This window comes from Clytia hemisphaerica, unplaced genomic scaffold, assembly GCF_902728285.1.
Source record: "Clytia hemisphaerica strain Z4C2 unplaced genomic scaffold, Clytia hemisphaerica genome assembly, whole genome shotgun sequence".
NCBI lineage: Eukaryota > Metazoa > Cnidaria > Hydrozoa > Leptothecata > Clytiidae > Clytia > Clytia hemisphaerica.
This window is the reverse complement of record NW_027103680.1, coordinates 984740-1004748: the sequence shown is the minus strand read 5'-3', so window position 1 is coordinate 1004748 and position 20009 is coordinate 984740. Positions and strand designations below refer to the sequence as shown.

Below are 20009 nucleotides of genomic sequence, written 5' to 3'. Positions count from 1 at the left end.
GGACGATATTGTCAGCAAACAAACAATCAAAGATACCCAGCCAAGAACACACTGTTTGCTAAATTTAAAAAAGTTGTACTACCTAATTGGATAAATTTTAGCCTGCATTTAACTTGGCGATTGGCCAAAATACGATTTTTGACGGGGATTTAATTTGGCGATTGATGAATGTCATAAAAATTGGCGGGGATTTAATTTGGTGAAATGCTAATTTTGAGACAAAAATAAAGGCAGGGATTTAATTTGGCGAATAGTCGGCTTTTGAAATTTTGGCGGGTATCTTCAAATCTCCAAATTCACCAAATTTAGTCCCCGCCAAAATTAATCCACTTAAGGTAGTTCATTTTAGATTCATTTTATTATAAACTTTACACAAGCCCAGCCCCCCCCCCCACCCGAGCGGCTTTATTGATGGTGTGATTTAGTCCTTTTTTTGCGCGATGACGTGATCGGCAAAGAAGAAGTAGTTCCAAAAAGTTAACTTCGGCACTGTTGAAGAAAAATAATGATGGCGCAATTCAGAATCATCGATTGTCGAAGGGGAAGTACACGCTTATTTTTATAAGAATAATGTACTTTGGATGAGGTCAAGTATTCTTAGAAAAGTGCCAAAATTGAGGGTGAAATATTCCTAACGTATTCTTACTTTTTAGACTTTTTTACAAACATGAGAAATGATCAATTTGAGAGTTTTTTTTTTTTTTCAAACACTAAATTTTTTTTCAAATTTGCTATATATAGTATATACTATTACCGGAGCCAGTCCCGGCACGGGTCTTTTGTGTTACAAAAGTTAATTGTCTTTAAATAAATAAATAAAAATAAAAATATTTTTTAAATATCACACCTCACAACCTCACTCACGGAAAGACGACAAGACTTCGTTCAGCTTTTGATCTTTCAGTGCTACTTGGTCTGGGGTAAATGTGCGACTCGCACGTTCACCTCTCAGACAAGCAACAACTGATCGGATCAAGATGAAGGAAATTTTGCGTCGAATCCCGGCGATCACGACACTCTTCATGCAATTTTGCTTCTCTGAGATTTTGTCAGAAAGTCTATTTCTGAAATATCGAACATTCACGGGAAGTTCCACCAGTAGCACCAAAAATCAATGGTGTGAAAGTTCCTCTCTCGATTTCCTGGATTCGTTGGTTATAAGCTCTTTTCTTCTGCTTCTCAAAGCTTGCTAATGTAATTAAAACAGATTTTTCACGATAACTCGGAGCTAGAAGTTTTGAAACCTTAACATCAAAGAATGCTCTCTGAAACCGTGTCCAAAAACCGTTACCACTAACATCGGCCCTTGCCTCATTACCACAAATATCTGATTTCTTAAAATCAGCACTATCAGTTCTTGTGAGTTCCAATAATGTGGGTTCAATTTTCACATCATGTGCAACTTCTTTCAACATCATCGCCAACGCATAGCGGATGTCCAATTGTGACAATGAATGACATAACCACCGAGGTGACAAGAAAGTGCATGTTCGATGGAGAAGGATGCTTGACATGCACATTTGACCGGTAGTCTCCTCATCTGCCAACCGTACCGCATGAAAATCGCATCGAAGAATTCTTGCTTGTTCAATATGAAATTTTCTTCCCTCAAAGGAAGAGTCGTCAGCCACGATGAAGCACCCGGACATTGAGCAATTTCCAGTGCTTTGCGTTCAATGGATGTAAAGAAGGCTCAATTTCCCGAAGGGTTTTCTCATAGTCCTTTAGTCGTTGGTTTTTTCTTGTTTTGATTATTGAAATTGAACTTGTATAATCAACGGGCTCTTCACATTGTTTTACGACACGATCTCGTAATTCGGCCGTCGCACTTAGACTCGTTTCATGTTGGAATTTCGCTTCTTCTATTACATTTATGATACCAAGTCCCCCGAATTTCGTCGGCAAAGCCATCAAGCGACGTTCAGTATCATTGTATTGTCTTCCATCGCAGAAGGCGGGAATCAAGTGAAATCTGATGTGATGTAATGTGAGGGTATTTGAGAGTTTTGGACTTTTGAGTGAACATTTGGGTTAAAATTTCTTCCTAAAAGCTTCAATTTATCTCTAACAAAGGAAGCATCTTTTTCTGTTAAACAAATACAAAATGACTGTATTCTTATCTAATTCTGTGAGACTCACCCTAGAGGGTATTCTTAGGGTATCCTTACAATTTGGCCAATTTTCACCCTGATATTCTCATAGAAGATATTCTTATAAAAAAAGCGTGTACAGCTAAATCAAACAAATTTATTTTGGTAAATTTAAATTTAAAAATCTATAAATGAATTTTGATATGAATAATTTATATAACTCGATGTTTTTTGTTATGTATCGAATGGATACGATTCCTCGATTCTAAGAATTATACATGCATGTCAATGGCGGAAATAACCTTTATCTGCTATATACACAAAAACTTGACATAGCTCTCGAATAAAAAAGGGGAAACAGATTTTATTCCGAAAAACAGTTTATCAGACGGTATTGACGGTTAAAATAAAAGTTATTATTTCATCGGATTCGTAAAATTCAATACCAAAGCATCAGGGCATAACTTCTTTATTTTTAAAAATCATGAAACCATCAAATTGGAATATTGTCTTCTTCGTTACAAGTCTCGTTGAATTATCGGAAATAGTGTTTTTGTTGGATAATGGCGGATACAAGGCGGGATTCCACAAGCTTATCGCTTGTTACTTACTAGCTGTTCTTTCTACCTTTATGTCATACAAGTGGTAAGATAGTAAGAGACGGCAAAGTCTGTCTCAATATAATCTGCATAAGAAACAAAAAAATACTGTATATTTTGATACCTTAAAAGGAAAAAAATTTAGCGGCTATTCAATTTGGCGGTTAACTGGAAAAAATCAACTTTACGGGCATTTAATTTGAGGATATAACAGCATATTTTTGGACAAAAAACCTTTATAAAACAAAAAAATAACAGTAGCCTGCACAAATTTAGAAAATTTCATGGTAAGTCAATAAGCGCTATTAATTTAGACAGGTTTATCTTATGAAACCAAACTTTTTGGTAGGATAGGTGAATCGGGCCAAGTCTTCTTAATCATTTTCAAATTACAGTCCTCTACCATATTATTCCTAATAGCTCCAAACAGATGATTCATAATCGCTGACAGTGTTTTCTTACTATGATTCCGATTACTTTTTTATAGTGAATTCGAGAAGAATTATCAAAGGAACAGATTGCAAAGAGCAGTGTCAACGTTTTTAATGAATCTTTTCGAATTCATCATTCCATTTGTTGTTTCTGGTGAGGATGCAGTCTGTGAAAAGTCAAAAGGGGTATGTTGCTGTACAGGGTGTCCCTAATTAAAGTATCGAGTCGAAACACAACTATGAGTAGAAAGTTTTATGTGCGTGTTCACAAAATTGTATTTTAAGCTCTCTGTCTTTTTTCTTAGTCATTACGATTAATTTATACGTTGTAACTACCTTTTGTAATAAGCCTGTGTGATGGAGAACGTTCTTATATTTTAGCGATAACACGCACAAACTTTTCTACTCAATCGCATGTTCAAACTCGATACTTTAATTAGGGACACCCTGTATTGCAATGACGTGGAGGTTAATTTATCACATCACACGCGTAGTCTCTTATTGTCTTGGAATTTACTAAAGTGAAATGCAATAACAGAGGCGCCAAGAGTGGACCCGAATTTCTCGCATTCACGCATATTTTTTTCCAAATTCACGCATTAATCAACGAAAACTTTTTTTGAGTTTCAGGCTAACTCGATTTTCAATTTTTCAGTAAAAACTGACCAGAAACATTTGAAAATCGAGAAAAATAAAAAATAGCAATCAATCATGCGATCAAAACGTTTTTTTTTCAATTTACGCATTTACACAGCTAAGAAAGCCCATTCAAACATTTACGCAAACTGCTGGGGCGGGGGGACAAAAAAGCAACTTTATTTTCGATAAAAAGGTAATATGAAGCATCTCTTTTCATCCAAAAATTATAAGAATAGTTTGGGTTATTCATCGTTTTATGAATACATTAATCCAGTTAGCTTAAGCCGTCAGTGGAAAAAAACCTATTAGAATAGCGCTCAGCAACACATACGTTATAATTATTATTTTTCACTTTTTTTGACATTTGTACGAGTTGCAATCCCACAATTCAATGCGGCTCAATTAAAGATACGTGCAAGTTGTTATATATCTTTTGTCAAATGATGCAATTAACGTGCAAAAGAGATTAACGCAAAGGTTGATGGGATTGGAACTCGTACAAACACATCGGGTGGATTTTCACTGAGACTGTCTGGCGAAAATCGATTAGCTGAAACAGAGAAAATTGATAGGAAAGCATTACTGACTCCCAAAACAGTTGTCAAAGCGTTTACAACCCTTTGAATTTGAAGAAAATTTTATTGAAAATCATCAACTTGCATATCAAGGGATTTAGAATTACAGCCTTCTAATGAACATTTTCTGTGTCAAGATTCCTCGTCTTTTGTATCAAATCAATACAGATGAAAGTTTGCTCTTCAACTCTATCGGGAAAGAAAACGCTTTTCCCACATGACCAATTTTTTACAAAAGAATCCCACTGCACATTCTACTACTTTTATGGCAACCAATTTATTTATGCTGCCTTTTTCGCTTAATTGGTCATTAAGCCAAGAGAGGTCTACCCCTCTCTTGGAGGAAAAAAGGTTTAATGACCAATTTTCGACGTTAAATCTGGAATGCTGATATGAAGCGATCAAAATCTGATTTTAAGCACGAATCTTCATTGTATATTTTTTACAACCCTTAGAAATTTATGAAAAGGACCGTTGATGAGAACCACTTATCTATCTAGCGTAGTGAAAAAGCACCCATCGGTCGTGTTCAGACCAAGGTTTAAAGCAATTAGGTCTACATGTTTCTTTTATATTCCTTTTGTATCTAACGGCACGCTCTTCATTAATTAAACCAAAGTTTAAAAAGGAATCACCCTCTGGTTTAAAAAAAAAGTTTTTACGATTTCGTTACAGTTTTCTGAATAGACGAAATCAGAATTCGCAAGTGAAAAGCATGCTTCTTTTGTAAATGAAGAAAAAAGAACGTGAAATTTATGACTTAGAGACGCTCGGAGCATCTATAGCAGTGTTGGCTGCGTTTAGACCAGCCTGGCATTTGTAATTGCTTGCAGTATTCTTTTGAATTCTATTGTTCCGCGCAATTGTTCGGTTTGTCAAACGCCTAATGATGACAGCGTGTTGGCATTTCGTTGGCATTTGAAATGCCATTTTGAGCAAAGGAATCCCCTTTTCTGGCATTTCAAATCAAACAAAGGAACCAAAACAAAGAGAAAAAATGATATTTTTGATTTTTTAAAGTATTTGCACGTTTTTTATTCAGTTCTTTCTATAGATTGTAAAATTTGCAAGATTTGCCATAGCCTAGCCCTACGGCAAAAAGTTTCAGTCTTAATGACTGCAGTTTTTGAGAAATTCCATGCTTTTCATTGTTTGATCTGTCAAAGTTGAACTTGAAGGAATCACCTTTTCAGTAATGACTCTAAAAGGACGATTCCTTAAATGCCATGACAGAAAATACAATGGAAAAGCTATTAAAATCGACTCACTCATGAGCAAATGCCAAATTACAAATGCCAGTTGGTCTAAACGCAGCCAATGGCTTCAACGAACACGAATTAGTGTTTTGCAGAGGGATTCCCTGAAGTCTTTTTAGTTTCAAAGTATCTCAAGAGAGAAGATGACATGATTTCAAGTTTAGGAAAGGAGATTCCTCGAGATCGCCAATCGATGATGACAAAAGAAAAGTGATTATAATTGAATTCCCATATCAACAAAGTAATACTTAAACCTTAAACTTAAACTTTCAGGTCTGAACACGACCATCGAGAGTAAGATTGTTGCACACTTAAAGGGACATAAAAGTAGTAAAATGTAAACATTGTACAAATTGTTGGGTTGGATTAAAGTGAAGCGATTGATATAGTAGTTTATGATTCTTTACATGATATAAAATCTAAGACATCTGATATCTACAGTGTTCAGTGAGAGAAGGGTCGAGCTAATCTCGATCTCCCCGTAAAATATAAAATAACAATAGAAAACAAAGTCGATATAATCTATTCCGCCTCATCCGCCCGACGGCTCATTCCGATTATCGTGAAACTGTAAGCGCGCGAAAAGCACGCAGATTATGTAACAGATGTAAGAATCTTTACACTCCCGAAGAAGAAGTTTTGGATCGCAACGATCTCAAGTTATAAGTCTTTGCTAATGGATTCAATTTTGTTTTACTGTTTGACAATTGTTGTTCATTGGACGTTGTTCTTGTTGTATGTACTGGTTTACATGTCGATGGACCAGTAGAAATTGTTCGTAATTCTCTTTTTGGAATGCGTGGAAGTGCAATCAATTCATCTTGATTATATTGATAACAATTTGATAAACCAGAGGCGACAGGAATGAGCGGATCAGAGACGACAGGAACTGGCGGACCAGAGACGACAGGAGCTGACGGACCAGAGACGACAGGAACTGACGGACCAGAGACAACAGGAACTGATAGACCAAAGACGACAGGAACTGATAGACCAGAGACGGCAGGAACTGACGGACCAGAGACGACAGGAACTGACGGACCAGAGACGACAGGAACTGATAGATCAGAGACGACAGGAACTGATGGACCAGAGACGGCAGGAACTGACGGACCAGAGACGGCAGGAACTGACGGACCAGAGACGACAGGAACTGATAGACCAGAGACGACAGGAACTGACGGACCAGAGACGACAGGAACTGACGGACCAGAGACGACAGGAACTGATAAACCAGAGACGGCAGGAACTGACGGACCAGGGACGACAGGAACTGATAGACCAGAGACAACAGGAACTGATGGACCAGAAGTGGCAACAATTGAAGGTTCAAAAGAGGCAACAATCGATGGTTTAGAAGAGATAGATGTGTGATGTTTAGGAGAAAAAACTAAATTTTGAACAACAGCCGGTATAATTGGCTGGGATTCCTTCTCTACACTGACATGATTCTTAGATTGTTGCATTTCATTTGGTAATCCTGTTGATGTTTCTTGTCCTGAAAAATGAAAAGAATCCCACCCATGGACCTCTAGGGGGTACAGCAGTTCAAGAGGACGTTTGACCTTATGTTTGCCTTCAATGCCAAAACTAATCAAGGCTCCTCGAACAACATTTTTCCTTCCAAAAATTAAATTTTCAATCTTACCCACATTCCATAGTTGTCTCTTTTTGTTTTCATCCTTAACCAAAACTAAAGACCCAACTTTTGGGGTTTCGAATTTCTTGACTTTCTTGTGATGTACTCTCAACTCTGTGAGGTATTCTCGGTACCATCTTTCCCGCGCATCTTCAAAACATTTTTTGACGTGTTGATAGCTTTCTTCCAACGTTTTCACGACTTGTCCGGTTGGGAGGCTGATGATTCTTTTCCCACAAATCAAATGTGATGGTGTCAGGCATTCGATCTCATCATCGGCACCAACATACGTCAACGGTCTACAGTTCAACACGGCTTCAATTTCAGTCAAAATGGTGTGCAACCCTTCAAAAGAGACATTCACTTTACCCAAAGTTTTCTTCAAAGATGATTTTGTCAACTTGACCATCCTCTCCCAAAAGCCTCCCCACCAAGGAGATTTTTCGAGAATGAAGTGCCAGGTGATCTTCAAAGATGAAAAATAGTCAAGGACCTCGGATTCCTTCGACAACTTTAAGAGGTATTTATCAGCTGCCTTGAACGTTTTGGCATTGTCTGATACAATGAAAGAAGGAATACCTCGTCGAGCACAGAACCTCCGAAAAGAGTTGAGAAAGCAGTCAGTCGTCATATCATTCACAAGCTCAAGATGGACTGCGCGAGTAGTTGCACACGTGAAGAGAGCGACCCAGACTTTCTTTTCTACAGAAGTAGAAGATGATTTCTCAACAACATACAGTGGACCAAGATAATCTAAGCCGACGTGTTCAAAACCAGTGACATTTTTATCAATTCGAAACTCAGGAAGCAACCCTTCAATGGTTGAAAACGACTTTGAGTTGAGTTTCTTGCAGACGATGCAATTCTTCAAGATTTTCTTCACGAATTGACGACCTTGCGGAATCCAAAATCTAGATCTGACTTCAGCTAGAGTTGCTGCGACACCTGAATGTTTGACCTTTTGATGAGCCCGCAGAATGATCAACGCTGAGACATGACTGTCACGTGGGATGAGGATACGGTTGCAAGATGAAGCTTCTTCGAGCCTACCTACAGTTTCCAAAAGACCATCTACATTTAACCTGACGCTAAGAGAACGTTCCAGCTCCTTCAAACGGTCGTCAGAGAGTTGATTTTGAGCTTGATGTAGAACGTCAAGTTCAGCCTTTTTCAATTCATCGACAGTGAGTGGACCTTTTCTTAATTGTCCCAGAGAAAGGCGAGAACCGTGGTAAACCTCAAAGTTGTGGCAAAAGCGAATAGCCCAAGCGACTGACCGAATAAGTGACTTGAATTCACTGAAACGTTGAAATTCTATCAGTTGGACAGTGGTTACTCTTGCCAGCAATACCTTACTTACTTTTACTTCCTTCATTGCTTTCTCTTTCACCGACATATCCACCTCAAGTTTCTGTTTAGGCCAGTGTTCTGGATCTTTAGAAAGCCATTCTGGACCTCGAAACCACAGACCTTCTTCGAACTCTTCCTTTGATGAGACACCTCGACTTGTCATGTCTGATGGATTTTCTTTGCCTGGACAATGTCTCCAAATTCCTTCCTGTGTATGTTTCTTGATTTTCTTCACCCTGTTACGGACAAACTGCTTCAACTCCTTGCCACTGTCCAACCAATAGAGTACCACCATTGAATCAGTCCAACAGTGGATACTATCGACATTCACCATAGTTGACATGGCCTGTTCAACTCTCTGAATGAGGACACTAAGAATGTAAGCACCAAGGAGCTCAAGACGAGGGATTGAGGTTTCTTTTAGAGGAGAGACTCTTGTCTTGCTTGTGACTGTGACTGCTCTTCTAGAAGATTTTTCGACAACATAAACGACAGCTCCATAAGCCACAGCACTGGCATCACTGAAACCATGGAGCTCTATGAGAGATTCTCTACTGAAGGAATCAAGCCCAAAGAAATAGAAGCGTTGAATCTTGACAGAGCCAATTTCAATCAAAAGATTTAGCCAGTCTTTCCACTCATCTTGGAGATCTTTCTCAACAACCTTATCCCAGTCGGAGCTGGACTTGTGAATTTTCTGGAGAAGAACTTTGGCTGTTATAAAAACAGGTGAAAGAAGACCGAGAGGGTCAAAGAGTTGAGCCACTACCGAAACAACATTTCTCTTTGTCACAACCATATCAAGAAATTTCGAAGCAAATTCATGTAAAGAAAAGAAGAAAACGTCAGATCTTGGATTCCAAGGAATACCGAGAACCTTGCAGTCATCACTACCCAATGTTTCACCCTCCTTCACCATCTTCTCTGACACTCCAGATGAGCTCGTTTTCCATTTTCGAAGGTTGAACTGGCCTTCCTCCATGAGTTTCTTCGAGTCTTTAAAGAATTGAAATGCAGCCTCTTCGTCAAACTCACCGGTGCATAGATCATCAACATACAAGGAGTTTGTGATACCCTCAACGAGGGACCGATATTTCGAGTCATTTCCTTTCTGTTTCTCTAGGTGATTTTGAACAGTAGCAGTAAGAATAAAGGGGCTTGCATTCAATCCCATTAAAACTCTTTTTTGACGGTAAGTGACAAGTTTGTTGTTATCCTTTGGGTCAAACCAAACAAACCTCAGAACGTCACGATCTTCGGGTCGAACACTGATCATATGGAAAGCCTTCTCAATATCACTAACAAGTGCGATTGGAAAAAGACGGAAACGTAAAAGAATATCAAAAAGCTCAGGATTTAAAGATGGACCAGTTTCTAAACACTGATTTAGAGAAGGATTGTCATTCGATTGACAGGAGGCATCAAACACAATTCTCATTTTTGTTGTTTCTCGTTCCTCACGAATGACACAATGATGTGGAAGATAATGTGTCCAGCCTTGCTTTCCATGGTCTTTTGTGTCAACTTTTTCGATGATATTTTGTTCAAGCTGATCTTCAAAATATTGGTTGTATTGTGCTTTGAGGTCAGGGTTATGATTGAATTTCTTCTTCAGTCCAAAAAGACGTTGTTTGGCAACAGAAAAGTTATCCTGGAGATCAGGATGTACATCCTTTCGTGGAAGAGGAACCTCGTATCTCTCTCCGTTATGGACAATGGAGTCTTTGAATTCTTTCGTCATTACCTCATCTTCAATCGACTCATCAACAATACCCATTGATTCAAGGTCCCAGAAGCGAGAAAGACGTTCGTCAATAGAAGGAGTTTGGGAAGAGAGAAGAAGGGAGTTAGAGAAGGAGGAGGATGTACCCTCTATTGGACCACTAACTAACCATCCAAACACAGATTTAGTTGCAACGGGTCCAGAAGAACGACGTACGGTTTCTCCACTAACAAAGCGATGGTACTGATCAACCCCTATCAACACACAAATCTCCTCTTGTGGTGTAGTGAAGTCATCTGCAAGATCGAGAGAAGCTAAATGTTCATGATGTTGAAATTCTACAGAAGGATTTAAGGGAGAAGATGTTATCGTCGGAACAACTAAAGCAGAGAGAGGAAAAGAACCACCACCAAAACGACTCTTTAAATTTAAAGCAGTCATGTCATACTCCTTCGAGCCTTTAGACGACCCACCAAAACCTGAGATGACCATCTTGTGTTTGCCAAGATTGGGTAGTTTCAATTTGTCCTTGATACTTTTGGTGATATAGCTGTCATTTGATCCCATGTCGAATACAATACGTACTTTACTTACTTGGTTGTTGTCGTTAGGGTGGTAGACCTTTACTTTCGCTGTCTGTAAGAGTGTCAACTTTTTTGCCCTTGCAATCAGCCCAGTCGAAGGCGTTCCCTGACACAGACTTTCATGATGTTTCTCCTCACAATTTCTGCAACTCCTTTTCGTACATTCTTTCAAGCCATGGTTCTTTGCTAGACAGTTGAAACAGAGGTGATTGCGTTTCACATATTTCCATCGGGTATTTACGTCTTGAACGATATCACATTTTGCAGAGCTATGTTCACCTCGACAATATGAACACCTGATCTTGTTGTCTTGTCTTCCGGTGGGATTAAGCAAATTTCGGGAGCTGCCACCTCCACCACCATTTTGACTACCTTCACTACCCTTGTTGCCTTTACCACTACCCTTGTCTGCTGGGGGTTCCTTTGACTTTGAGGATTTGGAGACTGCTTCGCATTTCTCACGTGCCTCTAGCTCTTGTTTGAAGCATTTTAAGAGGACTTCGAATGTCCAATTTTCTGAAGAAAATTGCCTTAAAATGATCAAACGAATGTCTTCAGGAACCTTGCTCATAATGACAGGGACGAGTAAGCAGCCATACTGATCAGGTTTTATCCCAAGTGATTGTAATCCTCTGACGTTGATTTCGATCTTGTCATAAACTGCACGGAGTTGTTTGACATCAGTACCTGCTTTAACTGGCAGAATCTGCAAAAGCGTGTCCATATGATGGGTGATCACGACTTGTTTGCTTCCGAAACGATCTGACAAAAGAGACACAGCTTCCTTGTAGTTCTTATCAGAAAGTTCTAACCCAGAGATAGCCATGGCAGCTCTTCCTTCTAAGAGGCCCTTCAAAAAATTGAACTTTTGTACGTCTTCGATGTACGAATGTTTCCCTACAGCAGCTTGGAAAGAATCCCAAAAAGATCTCCACTGACTTGGATTTCCACTAAACTTTTTAATTTCAAGTTTTGGCAACTTCACAGAAATTGGAACCTTGTGTTCATGAGATGAGATAGAGGTGTTGGAAGCTTTTGATTTCAACGAATCTAACAGATTGGTGACAGAGCCCGTGGTAACGTCGATTTTTGCTTGCAGTTGAGAAGACTCTCCGTACGCATGGTCGTAATCATCGTCACTTTCAAGAAGGTTTAAATATTCCATATCCAATGCTAAGAATTCAGACTTCAAATCGACGAGAGAATCCCTTAAGGTTTTCAGAGCTCCAAGGACTGTCACTTGTTTTGACTCTTCAAGTTGATCTAGCTGCGAAAGATGTTTCTCGATGTCATCGATGTAGTGATGACAAGTCGATTTCTTACCATTTCGTTTTCGACGAGCGAGTCTCAATGTCTTGTCATCTTCAGTTTCAGACATGATACAATATTTGAATAGATAAGACAGTTATGGTATGTTCACACAACAAAAATGTGAAAAAATGAAGTTTTTTGGCCTTGTCCACACGACAATCCAAAGACGTCTCCACGAGACAAAAAGAGAAATGAATTTTATGACTTTGTCTACACGACAATCCAAAAGACGTCTCCACGAGACAAAAAGAGAAATGAATTTTATGACTTTGTCTACACGACAATCCAAAAGACGTCTCCACGAGACAAAAAAGGGAAGAATGAAATGTTATGGCCTTGTCCACACGACAATCCAAATGAGGTCTCCACGAGACAAAAAGAGAAATGAATTTTATGGCCTTGTCTTCACGACAATCCAGAGACGTCTCCACGAGACAAAAAAAAGAAATGAATTTATGGCCTTGTCTTCACGACAATCCAAAAGACGTCTCCACGAGACAGAAAAAACACAAATTTGTAGGAAAATTCAGATTCATTTAGAACACTCACAGTAAATTGATCCAATTAAATAAATTGAGAGATCAAAAGGAGAAAGGTGGTTCACAATTTTCACTTCTTTTAAACAAAGGAAAAGAGAAGAAAATCAATCACAATATCCTTTTGTTAAAGAATCTCTGAAAAATATTTTAGAAATCCTTGAGAGAATTTTGTTGATAAGAGAGAGGGAAAAATGTTTTGTGAAAGAGAAAGACCTTCAGACAAATTATTTGAATGTTTTGAATTATTTCAGAGTCTAATTTCAAAACCAGTGACCCGAAGATACTCACAAAGAACCAAAGAGGTGTCGAGCGACTCTCACTACAATCAACTGAGCCAGACAGAACAAACACCGATAGAAGGAAACATTTTGCAAGAATTTTGGGGGTTTCTTGAGCAAATAGGTTTAATGAACTATCAAAGAACAAAAATAGATGGAATGCACCCTCCCAAATGATTATCCATAGATGGATGTCATAAATAAAAAGGGAAACAATAAAATGCCTTGCTGAAAAACAGCGTAAATACAAAGTATCCCCCTTGAACTGCTGTAAAAAAGGAGTGAGGACTGTAATTTAGAAAATACTTACCATATTAGTGATGTTTTGTTCGGTGGACCATGTACAAATTGTTGGGTTGGATTAAAGTGAAGCGATTGATATAGTAGTTTATGATTCTTTACATGATATAAAATCTAAGACATCTGATATCTACAGTGTTCAGTGAGAATATAAAATATAAAATAACAATAGAAAACAAAGTCGATATAATCTATTCCGCCTCATCCGCCCGACGGCTCATTCCGATTATCGTGAAACTGTAAGCGCGCGAAAAGCACGCAGATTATGTAACAGATGTAAGAATCTTTACAAACATTGCGCGAACCACGTGTCATTAAAGAGAACAATTAAAATCACTTGTCCAAAGCAAACTTGTAAAACAATTGAACAATCAAAATTAGCCATATTTGGTTTGATTTTTATTTTGACATGTGACATTTGTTTTGCTTTTGTATCCCGCTGCATACAGTTTGTTTACAAATTTCATAAGTACTGTTATGTCCCTTTAAAACGAATTAGAATCTTGTTTTATACAAAAGGAGGCACATAAACCATTTGCTTGTTTCTTTTTCAGGCATCATGTAAGGAGCTTGAGAGCTTCTTCCTCGTGACGTCAATCTTTGTTCTATCCTGTCACCTTTGCAGAATACTTTGGTATTATTGTGGGAATGAAGACCCTGACGAAAAGCTGTTACCATATTAAACATTCCATATATAATTTTTACAGTCTCTCTTAATGTATTTTCTTTTATGAATACACTAGGGGATAAATTACAAAACTTTCGCGATTTCTAACATTAGTCCCGTATGAATATAAGTTTTATGGTCAACAGATAATGTTTTTGTTATTTAACAATCTACAAAGGAAAAATTACTAATAAAGTCCCATATGAATAAAAGCTATATGATAAATATTTCCAAAGGTATCTTTTATGATATCACTGAACCGTATCCTCTTACAAGATAAATGAACAACAAAAAATTCATTCATCAGTGCGTGTTTTCGTCCACTGACACACCCTAATCTCCTAGGCTGCATGCATCCCCAAATTAGTTTTGATATAGGGGATGCGAATCGGGCCCTGATATCGCTTCCGAGAAAATTACCGAATAGCTATGTATTTTGCAGAATTTTGGCGACTTGTATTTTTCAAAAAACTCGATGTGTATTGTTTGAGTTATTTGATGACGTAAATAGAAATCAAAAAAAGATTCAAATAAAAAGAACATATGGCTAGAAATCTCTCTTTCTCCTCTCTTTCTTTTTGTTTATCGAAATTAATTGAATTAGCAAACAAAACTCTCAAGATAACAAAAGACGACAAACTGTCAATCAAAGTTCTCTATCATTCAACTCTTTTTTTGGTTAGCAGATTTTTTGCTAAGTTCGGAATGGTTTTGTGAGCCTGATTCGCATCCCCTATATCAAAACTTATCAGAGGGGATGTGTGCAGCCTACTAATCTCCAGTCTCAATCGAAAGTGGCTTTTGATAACTAGCAAAATATTTAGCATGTTGTACTTTTGTTTTGTTGAAACACTTGTATTATTTGTATAATAATATTTACGTTCTTTATTTAGCAGGGCGTTAGCAAACTTACGGTTTTCCTGTCAAAATAGCTCAAAAAGAGAACTCCTATTTTCGCCTGCGTGGAGAGACAGGTTTTTCATCCGGGGTGAAGACGGTCTATTAGCAAAAAGATCTATTCAGCTAACGACGCCTGAAAGGTTGTAAAATTTTATAGATTTTTATTTCTCTATATATCATGAATGATTTTAAAACAGGTTTTCTTTCTTTTTTTTCCAATATATTAGTTATTCTTGATATGCGTAAGTAATTTTTCTAGCGGAAACACCCTAAAAAAGCCGGGATTTGACCTCTCTCTCTGTTACTAAAAAGAGAAACACAGAGGTCAAAAACCGGCTTTTTTTGGGTGCTTCCGTTAAAAAATATGACGTCATCTTGACTTACGCATATCAAGAATATTTACTCGTGTTCAGTGACTTCGAAATACACAACAATCCATATTGAATACAGTACTTTGATTCCCTAGTTTGTTCAAAAAGAAAATAGTTATATCCGTTTGAGCGAAGTGAATTAGGATATAATTCGTATCTTTCTGTAATTCGAAATAAAATACTGATCCACTCAGCTGGAAAGTAGTTTAGATTACCTTAAGAGAAGAAATTTTGGCGAGAAGAAATTTTAGCAAATGAGCCTATTCGCCAATTTTGGTTCAATTTGGCAGAATTTATTTTGACGATGTAATAAAATTTCTAAATTTCGCGAGAACTAATTTTGGCGAACGACCCATTTTTTGTTCAATATTTTAGCTGGAAAAAGAGGAAAAAAGGATTTTTACTTTAGGAGAAATAAAGACTAGGAAAGAAAATTAAATTTGGCGAGAATTTATTTTGGCGAATGATTTATAGATTTAAATTTCTTTCCGCCAAAATTTCTTCCCCCCTGGAATAAAATTTTTGATCCTTTTTGAAGATTGAATGAGAGAGAGTCAACTTTAGATTCAGTGAGCACAAAATGATGCCCAGCTATAATAATCACATTGGGGAGATTATATATAAATATAATCATGCACCAAGACTTTTTAACGTGCTTGGTTTTGATTATGGTTTTGACCAGGTTGATTTTTTGATTGAATTTGAATTTACGTAATTAGACCTTTTGAAAAGGTCAAATTTTTCATTAATAACCAATTTAAAGTTTTAGAGGTTTCATTGTAATTTCAGAGTCAATCAAAGTCAAAATATTTAGAAGAAGAGCCAAAAATGATTCTTTAAAAAAGGGGGCCTTAAAAATGCTTAAACTTACTTCTGGATAATTCAAAATTTCAACTCCAAGATCTCGGGATTTAGAGCTCACAAATGTTAAAATAAGTCTGAGAATAAGTAAGTAAGTATATTCATCTGGTGGCTGTCGGCGGAGCCGGGAGTGAGGGAGTCTATCCCCTTTTCTATTTGCGCTAGACCTTGGCGATCGAATGCTGAGGTGGAGCGCCACACCAACTCTTAGTTAACAGTAACTTACCGCCTAGATCAGATTACCCAATCTAAGCTACTTATCCGCTGAGTTGGCGGTGACCGGGGATCGAACCCACAACCCTTAGATTGTAAGGCGAATGCTCTACCGACTGAGCTACCCGGCCAGTCAGCCGGGTAGAGAATATAGGCTGGAAATCCTCCAAAATCGAAATATCCAATGAAATTATAAGTAAAGTACAGTCGCCATTCCAGCCCAAACTTTTAGGCATTGAAATACCCAAGGTTCTCATAATATTTTGACGTTGATTGTAATCTTATCTTAGTTAAGGAATTGTTAAAATTAAGAGGTTCTTTGGGCACAACCACCCGCCAAGTATTGTTATTCGGTAAAAAAACGGCGGATCGTATGGTACCTGGGCAAATTTGTTTGTAGCATATTTTTTGAGTTTTTTTTAATTTAAACAAATGTTTATAATAACAAATAACCTTAACAGAGTCATAACCAATGAGATATATAGCCGAAAGGCAAGGACAGACAAATCTTTAACCGGAAGGATGGCAAGCAAAAGTGGTACCTGCATCAGATTTGCGCTGTTTTTAGAATGACGGATTGATGAATTTAACTTTTTTTCTTAGTTTATGCGTTTTTTTTCGAATTATAGCGGTAAATTTTTCTTTGAATCTGGTATATGAATGAAAAGCGAGAAGGCCGCGAGACTCATAAAGAAAATAAGTGGTATTAAATCATATTAGAGATTCTTCCCTAGCATTCAATTATATCTGATTGGTCAAGACCATTATTAAATTTATCATTATTAACAAAAGTATGTGACGATAAAGCCAGTCTCTTTACTCTCAGTGAGTGGATAACCGTTTCAGCTCAGTTTTATCAAAAAGAATCCTTGAGGCTGGTTTCCCGAATGGTAGAGAAAAAGATACCTTAAAGGACGGAATTTTGGCGGAAAGAAAATTTGGTGGATTTGGCGGCCAAAATCCGGCCAAAGTTCCCGCCAAAATCTTTTTTTTTCTCCATCCGCCAAATTAAATTCCCGCTAAATTTAATTTATTCAGCTATCCGCAAAATTAAATTTCCTCTGAAAAAACTTTTTCGGCCACCCGCCAAATTAAATTCCCGCCAAAATTTCTTCCTTTAAGGTACACACTTTATCGTATACAAAACTGTATTTTCCTGCTACGTTGGGAAGTGTGGTATGCATTTTCCTCAAAGATAAACTGCAGGATATATCAATCTTTAACAATTTAAAAATAAAAATAGGAGATTTAATTTACAGATTATTCGGTTTCTATAAGAGTTTTACTCCCATTCCTGCCTGTAATACTTGATTTTTTTTACCATAGTTATTTTATTTTCGAAGTTTAAATTTAAAATCTAGTAAATGCTGTCTCACAGCTTGAGCTGTTCTCAGGTCAAAAAATCCAGTTGGGATAGTTAACAAAGTCAATTTTTTAGTGGGGCTGAAATTGTAGGATATTTTTTCCCATCGGGGTAGAAATCTTTGCCAAATTTTCCAGTTGGTTGATAAATGATGATTTAAATTCACAAAGTGGTATCGATAGTCTGTTGAGAAACCGAATTCTCCGAATAATCCAAAGGAGCCGGGCTACAGAAGAACTGTTTAATTTTCTTTTTCAAGCCTGTGGTATATAAGAAGACAGCTGGATTGATGGTTGAGTTGACGAAAGCTATCAAATGGACAGTGTATTGTATGTCAAGCCAAATAGCATCATGTTCCACAGAGTAGCTGAAGTATAAAGCCACGCCAAAGGAAGCATATGGTACCCAACAGATTGTAAAAACGATAAAGGTACGGAAGCAGAGGGTCAGGAATTTTTCTTCTTCTTTGTTTCTTGACGCAGTAGCAACATTATCGGGTCCGTCATTTTTGTCAGCTTGATTTTTTGACGAGAGCCGATGTTTCATGATGATTTTGATCCAAACGAAACAAATGATTGGCCATGGTAGACTGGTGAATATGATGGTAGAAATGATGATGAATTGAAGCTCATATGTGTAACTGGTAAAGTAGAAACCAGCAGTTGCTAGAATGGTGATAATCCAAATTGCAATGCAGATTAATACACGATGACCTTTGGTGATTTGACGATAAATAAATGGTTGCTTAACCAACAATAATCGCTCAGAGGTAACAATAATGTTAGTTGAGATAGATACCAGCAATGAGATTTGTATGAAAGAGCTGGCTAGATATTGTTTGACCAGATTTAGAATATGATCAGGAGGTAGCTTGAATGTACCAATCACTTTAATTGCACTTATGGTCAAGCCTAACAGAATATCAGCCAATGACAAATTCACGAAGAGAACTATTGATCTGTTTTTGGCCAATAATTTCATCTTCCATATGTAGAACATCACCAACAAATTGAGTAAAATTGCCGTTGCAGCATTTGCAGGGCTCATACATACGAATATGAATTCTCCGTATTCCATCGTGGTTTGTTGAATTGCTTGTTGAAACAATCTTGGTGGAGACTATCATATTATTTCGACCAGAAATTTACCAATTGAAGCCTTTTATATATTTACAGTGGACATTTTAGAACGTTATTATTACGTTACTATGACGTTGGAACTTTTTCCATATTTCATTTTTTTGACCGGAATATAATTGTAAAATGTATTACACGTTTCTTTTAATAAGAACATCCAAAATTTTGAAGCCTTTATGTTAGAGTCGATAAAGCCTTAAAATGTTCTTAACTTGTTCTTAACATTTTGGCCATCAAGGCCTTATGTTATTATATAGTTTGTTCTTATAAAAAAACGACAAAACTTAGTTAATGATGTGAACGAAAAACTCATTTTTCTGCGCTGAAATTATCCATTTTTAATATTTTAGTCCCTTTTCACCTTTTCTATGAAAAGATCACTTAGAACAAAATATCTTATTGATATATTTTTAATTATATTTACTGTGTTTTCTACACTAATGGTCCACCATAAGTGAAAATATCGAACTTATAATAAAAAACCAAGTGTTATGAATAAAACGGAAGGGGAAATTGTGACTAAAAACTATCACTTTCAAGTAATTAAAAATATTACTTCCGAATCCATAATTTTTTTCAAGCGAATATCAATTTTTTAATATTCTACTGGGTGTCACAGAAAAAAGTCCCCGTATTTGAAGTGAATTTTCTTGCGTTCTATGAACTGTTGTTTAACAGTCGATAGAACGCGAGAAATCTCACTTTTAAAGAGCGGGACTTTATTCTGGGATACCCCTAGTCTGGGACACTCAGATCAATTTCCCAATGTCATTACATTGAATTTTTTATAAGAAAATCGGTTTTCCCGAGCTTTTCCTCGGGTTTTCCATGTAATATGACATAATTAAGTTTAACCTTTAGAAATTTAAGAAACCCCTAGCATAAGCTCTCACCTCTCACCAAAATAATTTTTGAGAAAAGGTATTCGTTTTTTCCACGAAAAAAATGTGTTCTGAAATTTTGTAGGGTTGCTAGGCAACAAGATCACATCAACGTTCTCTTGATTATACCAGGAAGGTAATAAAGATATAGATGGAGAGAAAACGTCTCCGTAATGATCTAAATGGTCGTTGAAATCCCGGGGGGGGGGGGTACATAGGCAAATGGAGGGTACGGTATGTGCCGCCCTTAAGGGTACCTTTTTTGGACTTCCAAAGTCCCGCTAAGGGTCGGAAAATAGGAAA

At 37.2% G+C, this 20009-nt stretch overlaps 2 protein-coding genes across 2 annotated transcripts; both read right to left on the bottom strand.

Annotated features, from left to right (window-relative positions):
• Positions 1-6207: 6207 nt before the first annotated feature.
• LOC136803773 (uncharacterized) lies at positions 6208-12264 on the bottom strand. The gene has a single exon (XM_067060499.1). The coding sequence runs from the start codon at positions 12262-12264 to the stop codon at positions 6208-6210; it is 6057 nt and encodes a 2018-aa protein (XP_066916600.1).
• A 5587-nt stretch (positions 12265-17851) lies between these two features.
• On the bottom strand, positions 17852-18766 carry LOC136803772 (beta-1 adrenergic receptor-like). The gene has a single exon (XM_067060498.1). It carries the CDS (start codon positions 18764-18766, stop codon positions 17852-17854), a length of 915 nt encoding a protein of 304 aa, XP_066916599.1.
• Positions 18767-20009: the final 1243 nt, after the last annotated feature.

Excerpts from the sequence above, each read along its gene's own strand:
- LOC136803773 (XM_067060499.1), bottom strand. The coding sequence starts at position 12,264 with ATGTCTGAAACTGAAGATGACAAGACATTGAGACTCGCTCGTCGAAAA.
- LOC136803772 (XM_067060498.1), bottom strand. The coding sequence starts at position 18,766 with ATGGAATACGGAGAATTCATATTCGTATGTATGAGCCCTGCAAATGCT.